Source organism: Moschus berezovskii, chromosome 9, assembly GCF_049115385.1.
Source record: "Moschus berezovskii isolate FMDL1 chromosome 9, NW_MosBer_1.0, whole genome shotgun sequence".
In the NCBI taxonomy this organism is placed as follows: Eukaryota; Metazoa; Chordata; class Mammalia; order Artiodactyla; family Moschidae; genus Moschus; species Moschus berezovskii.
The window spans coordinates 348,307-356,012 of NC_142468.1; the positions used below are offsets into that span (position 1 = coordinate 348,307).

Below are 7,706 nucleotides of genomic sequence, written 5' to 3' on the forward strand. Positions count from 1 at the left end.
GGAACAGAATTCTGGTTAAAAGACAGAAGCCAGATCTCCCAACAGACCACAGACCCTTTACTTATTTAACTTCTTAGGGAGGCTGTTCCTTATTTGTAAAATGCAAATTGCTGATGCTCCTTCCACTGTGAGCAAAAGCCTACACATCAGGAGTTTACATTCTTCTCCAAATGATACCTGAAGACCACGTCCCTGTTTGAATGAAGGCGTTAAAGAGGAGTTAAAAATAAGTACTGTACACATCAAGTTTTACCACATTTTAATCAGTAAAACAAAATAAAATGAAAACAGGCATAGCCATGTCTCAACAGAATTAAGAAGTAAATATCACTTTATATGACAAAATGCCATCCACCATAACACACTTCCAATAATTCTCACAATTATCTTTTACAACATTTTGCAAAATTCTAAGGAAAATTACAAATTGGAGATTTGCTCTAAACATGCACAGCTATCTGACTACAATTTATGTGCAAAACACCCTGAAGACTTTACTTGACCAAGATGTTGATGTCGAACATCAGAGTTCTTCCCTCCACACCTCTAAGATGCTAGCATAACACCTCCACTGCAGCTTACTGCCAACACAGACCAAACTACAGGGAAACGCAGGCACAAAGAATTAAAAGATGTTTGTGGTAACATCAGTACAATTTCTTATTTATGTGTACAAAGCATAAATGTGTATCAGTATTAAAAAGCAAGAAAACAATTTGGAATTAGTCCAACCCAAATGAGGCATCTTTAAACCTGGGGAAAAAAAAGAAAAAAAGGGTTATTACCAAGTACATTTATTTTATTTAGATTGCAGATAGCACCACCAAACTCATCTAACTTGTGCTGTATATAAATCATTCTTGGTAACAGTAGTAGCTGCAGGCGATTTTCCAGATGAATTAAAAGAGCATAACCTACTAGTATATCCCACTGGTTCACTAACAACATTAAAGAAAAGAATACTGGTATTAGAGTTCATATCCTGGCTCTAGCGTTTAGTGTGTGTGTGACACTGGGCAGGTCAGCCAAACTCTCTGATGCTCTCGCAAATTAATTGCCCTGTCCTTCAGTCCAACAGGAAATTTGAACAGGTTTTCCATCCAAGATACACTGAGTAATAAAATTTCCCGGATTATCTGCCTCTGGCCTCCACCTGAAGTGGCAGAGGCGTCCAACCCCTCCCTGCTTCATGCTGCTAGAGTTAGGGGCGAGCGCCGCAGTGCGTCTGCGACAGTGTCTTTACACTGAGTCACAACAGTCTTGTCTCCACTTCTCTCCTCTATCGCACTGGGAGCTCCCAGACCCAACCACAGTGCCCAGACTCTTAGGAACGGTGTTTCTGCAGAACCATGTCACTCTTCTCTTCAGGCTATATGTAGCAAAGAGCTGCCATGCAAAGGGACAGTTCACCTTTGAAGCCACAGAGATGCCCAACGTGGAAATGGCAGAAGAGCAGACGCTTGCAGGTGCTGTGGGTAACACCTGCCTCTGCCTGTAACCCCACACCTGCAGCTCCTCTGTCCTCCTTTAGAGGGTTAGTGATGCTGGGAAAGTCACACCCAGGACCACGGCCTTCCTCATCTCCCCCGCTCCCAGGGACGTGGAATGGGACCCCACGGGATTCTTCTCTGCCTGCTGAATTGTTACCCTGATTAATGTCTTCCAGACTGTGAGGCTTATCATATTAGAGCTGTCTGTAATGGTCCCCAGGATACTGATATTACAATAGGGTTTCTTATGGTTAGAAACCCACCTCGATGGTGCTGCTTACAGGTCTCGATCTATGGAAAAGAAAATGGAGAAAGAAAACAGTTAAGTTTGACATCTGAAATGCTGCGTACTACAAAAGTCTAAAATTGTTAAAAACAAAGATGGCAGAAGAGCCTGTGGAGAAAAACCTAGACGTTTCCTACCAGCCTGAGATCCCAAGCCATCCAGAGGACTGGAGGAGGCCAGGGTTGGAGGGCCCTGCCGTAGCAGGGCTTGCACAGGAAGCCCGTGCCTTCCAGAGACCCTCCTTGGTCCTGGGTGTGCCCGAGGCTGCCCGGAGAGCTACGGAGGCCACAGGGAAGAAGCCTTGGGAGTGCCTGTGCACGTGCTGCTGCTCCCTGCTCTCACTGCAGCGAAACCGGTCTCAGCGACCACGCTGTGCCCAGCTCTCTCAGAGGGCGCCACTATGCAGAGCTTCACTAACATCCCTGAGAATCCCAGGATGCAGATGTTCTCATATCAAAGCAGCTTTATGCCATGGCTGTGCTCAGATGCAACTGTCAGTGGCTAATCAAAGGACTGGAAGACCTACCCCACTTAACTATATGGGGCTCTGTGAGAGTGACGTGCTTCACGCGGCAGCTGTACTGGTCCCTGCTGTTGGGGGTGAACTCAGCGTGGGACAGCAGGTAGAAAGACCAGTCCTTGCTGAAAGACAGGTCTGACTGCTCCGACTCCATCTTCTCCCCATTCTTCAGCAAATCGATTTCAATCTGGGGTGGATGGAACCCAGACACATAGCAGTTCAGGTAATTTGGCTTTCCATCTTCTGGTGGGTGTCTTGAGTACACTTGAATCTTTGGAACACCTGAGGAGCGGCAGGGAAAGACAGATGAAATTGCAGAGTGTTCCATTTGGGGCTACCCTGGTCTGAAGGTAGACCAGGCACCAAATGTTTATATTGGATCCTCCATTTCTCCCAATTCCACTTTCCCTCGGGCCAAATGACCTTCCAGTTTTGCAAAAGGCCACCTCAGTTTGTGGGATACACCATGACTCAGTAGCTCTCCCACATAATCCCCTTCACATGCCTTTCAGGCTTTTTCTAGCAGATTTCTAGTACCATCTTTTTCTGTCAGTGGACATTGTGCTGTGTCTTTTAAGAGTTGTGTGTGGAGGCTCTCAAGAAGGCGTCATGGGTCCTCAGCACATAGAATCTATACCACTCAAGGGTCTCCATGATTTGGCCCCAGGCTACTGATCGAGCTTCATTTCTCACTTCACACACCCTCCAGAGAGGCCACATCAAAACACTCCCTCATTATACCCTGTTTCGGCCCCATCAGCTATTTTCCTCACATTTACTGCCTTCTTCCTGGTCTCTTGTCTAGATGCACACCCACCAGACTTCTCAATAGGTGCCGAGTACAGTGCCCTGCACAGTGCAGCTGCTTGGTAAATAAATGGCAGGTGTAATTATTGTCACCTCCTTGCTCAGGTTCCTAAGAGTCAACCCAAAGTATATTTCTACAGAACACAACCTCTTCATCATGTCTAGAGTTTATATGACAAATCGCTATCTGAATGTGTACCTGATCTCATGAGCCAGACAACAAAGAAATAAAAGTGAAACACCTACAGGAGCTGGAAAACACCTTAGATGAGTGGGTTGGGCTGGGTAAGAACAATAGGGGAGAGTGAGGACTGCGGCGAGTGGGAAAGATCATACTCTCCATTAGGACCAACCGGAGCAATGCATGTGACAGTGGAGTCTGCATTGTCAGTGAGCATGTCGAGTGACTTCCATAATCTGCCAGGTTGATGATATTATATATTGCTACAGGACAGATGGATTCCAAAATGAGATGCATGTTTAGACCCTCCATGAGAATGTGGAAGAAAATATTTATAAGCTCTATACATATATTTTTCTAAGTGAACTGTTAATGCTACTAAATATATAGACTAATAAATATATGTATCAGTTCAGTTCAGTTCAGTCGCTCAGCCGTTTAAATACAAATACACTCAGGGGACATGATTACAAAGGTCAGTTCATCCTCTATGTCCAGGAGGTACAGAGAAGGAGGAGTCCAGGCCACTGTGACTGGATATATCTCTGTAGAATCATCCGATCATCAAAGAAAAGATCCCCCTAATCCCACTAAGAGCTAGATAGACTGGAAATACTATGAAGCCCTGGTATTTTTCCATCGTTCAAAGTGAAGATAAATCAGAAACCTCTTTACATTTGAGCTTCTAATGAGTGACAGTTAAGTCGCTCAGTCATATCCAACTCCTTGCAACCCCATGGACTATAGAGTCCATGGAATTCTCCAGGCCAAAATACTGGAGTGGGTAGACTTTCCCTTCTCCAGGAGATCTTTCCAACCCAGGGATCAAACCCAGGTCTCCCACATTGAAGGCAGATCTAATAATTAAACTATAATACATACTACAGTATTGAAAGCACAGGTTCATCCCACCTGGAATCCTCCCTTTGAGGGAGGTAGGCAGGTTTGTGCGAGAGGCAGGTTTGCAAGGGTATCACAATACTAATTTCCAAAAGAAGGAGGTGTATCCGACAGACCTGGGTTTGAATCTGGCTTCAGCCACTTACTGCTTCTGCATTTTGGGGAGAGTTATTTTAGCTTCTGTAGTTTAATTGAAAATTTATGCCCAGACTGAAATAAAACCTACACAGGGAAAGAGCTGAAAATAGACCACCCCCCCACCCCGCAAAGTGAATCACACTTACACGTTTATTTTGTATGCCTTCCAGAAATCCCCTGTGTATTTTCCAGGAATGTATTATCTTGGAAATTTTCTAATGAATGTACTTTTTAATGTCTCATTGTTATTTTTTGAAAGAATTCTATAGCCACAACAAAATATCAATTATCGTGATAATACAGACATCATGTGTTTTTTTGGCAAATAAATTTTAAATTCCATTTTCACATGAAAGAGAAATCTGAGCTTCAGTGTATTTAGAAGGTATCTAAATACAGTGTCCCTGACAACCTGGGTAAGTGTGTTGATTATTCATCCTTAGTTTTACAACCTTTCTGACTGATAAACATTCACTTACTCAAAACTGAAAGTAGAGAGACACTTCATCTTGGAAAGAACCAGGCAAGGAGCCAAAGGAGGAAGCCCTTTGTGAACAAAGGTCACAGAGGCCCATGGCTGCCCAGCTTGCTCCCTAGAATCTCACCCCAGAAGATTGTGAACAACGCACCTGTGACGTCCAAGGGGCGCACCACCCAGCCAAAGGCTCTGGTCAGGCTCTACTGTCTGCCACTGATCCCCTGCAGAATTAACTTACTTCAACTTTTCAGCCTCCATTTCCTCACTTGTGACATCCTGATGATAGGCTGTCTAGGCTGGTCATAACTTTTCTTCCGTTATAACCAACTTAGACAGCATATTAAAAAGCAGAGACATTACTTTGTCAACAAAGGTCCGTCCAGTCAAGGCTATGGTTTTTCTAGTAGTCATGTATGGATGTGAGAGTTGGACCATAAAGAAAGCTGAGCGCCAAAGAATTGATGCTTTTGAATTGTAGTGTTGGAGAAGGCCCTTGAGAGTCCCTTGGACTGCAAGGAGATCCAACCAGTCCATCCTAAAGGAGATCAGTCCTGGGTGTTCATTGGTTGGACTGATGTTGAAGCTAAACTCCAATATTTTGGCCACCTTATGCGAAGAGCTGACTCATTTGAAAAGACCCGGATGACGGGAAAGATTAAAGGCAGGAGGAGAAGGGGATAACAGAGGATGAGATGGTTGGATGGCATCACCGACTCAATGGACCTGGGTTTGGGTAGACTCCGGGCGTTCGTGATGGACAGGGAGGCCTGGCGTGCTGCGGTTCATGGGGTCGCAAACAGTCGGACACGACTGAGTGACTGAACTTAGCTGATAATAGGCACCATATTTACACGGCAGACCCCTTTCGCAATTAAATGACACAGCACACAGCGCAGGACAGACAGCTGTCAACGGGCTCTATGATTATTATTAGAAGCCGAGTGTAAGGAGAACAAGAGAATTAACGACGAGAATTGGTTTGTTAAGCCTCAAGGCATCCCACGAAAGTCGCCGGAAAATTCCTCATTCTGGTTTGGTCCCTTATTTAGGGAAAAGTACAGAGGGGCAGGTGAACCTGCCCGGCCCTGCTGGAAGCTCCAGGCCCTCAGGATGCCAGCTGGCCGACACACCCTGGCGGCGACGCCCCCAAAGCCCACGGGTTGTCTCCACCCGTTCGCAGCCCCCAACCCTGTCCTCTGGGACCCGCCAGCCCGCGCCCCACTCCAGAGGTGCGCGGGGGGGAGCCAGAGCCCCGCGAACCAGCGGAAGAGAATCCCTCCCCCACCTCGCCCGCCCTGAACCACGTCCGCACCCGGGAACTCCGTCCCGACCCACGCGGTACCGTCCGGGCGAGCCAGGGGCTCCCTCCCCACACCCGGGGAAGCTGGCGACCTGGGGTCGCAGCCGCTCCCCACTCCCCGCGCAACCCGCCGCGTCCACCGCCGGGAAGAAGCTGGGTGCCCCTCCACCGAGCTGTGAAGGAAAACTTGGGAGCGGGACCGGGGCGGACAAAGTTAGTGGCCAGGGAGCCAAGTGGGTGTGATCGGGACAGGACGGGCTGGCGGAAGAGGGGACAGAGGAGAGGACACTCACGCTGGATGGCGTCCAGTCCAGACAGCGACAGCAGCCCGAGAAGGACCAAGGCCGCGAAGCGAGCCATCCTTGCAGCAGCTGCGCGGGGTGGCCGAGTGAGCGGCCGGGTTCTGCGCTCGCCTTTATAGTCCGCACACAGGCAGCCAATCGGAAGCCTGCCCGCCGGGCCGTCACAAGTCTCCGAGCGAACTAGGCCGGGGCAGGTTAGAAACCGGCTTCCCCGTTTTCAGTTTCATTTTCTGAAGAGTCTCTTGATGCTCAGGAAGGCAGGGTTGGGCTCGGTGCATTCGCGGCCTATGCATCAGCGCCCTCTTATCTGGGGTGCGCGCCCAAGCCTGGCGCGCGAACCGCTCACCCGAGAACCTCGGTGTGGACGAACCCTCGCTTTTCGGAGCAGCACCGGAAAGGCTAAGGGACTTGTTCCCGTGCATGCCCCAGCCAGTTAGGACCCTAGCACCTGGTTTTCAGCTGGGAGACCTGAAGCATAGAACTGTTAAGGGTAAGGACGGAGACTGAACGGTACTGGGGGCGGAATCAGAACTCGGTTCACAATTCCAGCCCAGAAATACATTGCAAGTCTTCTGGATTCTCTGGGCAAGAAGTTTCCAGGAACCTCGAGCTCAGAGAACCATCTGGCATGAAGGAGGACCTTCTTGCTTCCTGAATATTTTCCAAAAAGGAAAGGCGTTTCGGAACGTCGGTGCCAAGAAACTCTGGTCCGTAGCCTGCCGTTGTAATTTAAGTAATTTTCTTTGCTTTGGTGGTTAGTGGAGAAATGACCACTGATAGTAAAAACTGTTATAAAAGCAGTAACTGCTTAGAGCATTAGCGTGTCTACCGCCTCGAGGGACATTAGTCCCTGCGACTTAGCACATTAGAATGGAGGTTGGCCCAGACTGGGTACTTGATGAACTGAATGGAGGAGAGTGCAGATGAGTGGCTGGTTAAACTCATGAAGGAAGGACCGGCTGAACATGTGAGGGATACCTGAATAAACCCTAGGATGTAGGAATCACCCCGTTATATTTGTAGGGATAGGAAAACAAAGGCTGAGGTTACAGGCTGGCCTGATTCTAATGGCATTTGCGCCTCAGACACTTGGAAGATAGAGGACTGGACAATTTTAGTATGAATTTGGATTGCATCTTCTGTGGGCTCAAATAACAAAGTTAGACCTATAGATTCTAAGAGGGTGTCAATGTTACAAAGACTTGTTAAGAAAACCCACTCTCCATAGATAACATAAAAAGGAGCTGACATGACCTGGTGGCTGAGTCCAAGGATCATTTCTGGAGTGGAATACCCGGAAGAGG

At 47.8% G+C, this 7,706-nt stretch overlaps 1 protein-coding gene across 1 annotated transcript; it reads right to left on the reverse strand.

Annotated features, from left to right (window-relative positions):
• Window positions 1–242: 242 nt before the first annotated feature.
• B2M (beta-2-microglobulin) lies at window positions 243–6,548 on the reverse strand. The gene is made up of 4 exons (XM_055435433.2): window positions 6,394–6,548; window positions 2,303–2,578; window positions 1,754–1,781; window positions 243–753 (listed from the first exon to the last, which is right to left on the reverse strand). Exons 1-3 carry the CDS (start codon window positions 6,458–6,460, stop codon window positions 1,768–1,770), a joined length of 357 nt encoding a protein of 118 aa, XP_055291408.1. The 5' UTR covers window positions 6,461–6,548; the 3' UTR covers window positions 243–753; window positions 1,754–1,767.
• Between the last annotated feature and the right edge of the window lie 1,158 nt (window positions 6,549–7,706).

Bases quoted from the DNA above. Each gene is read 5' to 3' on its own strand.
- B2M (XM_055435433.2), bottom strand. From the start codon at position 6,460: ATGGCTCGCTTCGCGGCCTTGGTCCTTCTCGGGCTGCTGTCGCTGTCT. The intron at 2,579-6,393 runs GTGAGTGTCCTC...GCCGCTCCTCAG, and splicing joins TGGACTGGACGCCATCCAGC to GTGTTCCAAAGATTCAAGTG.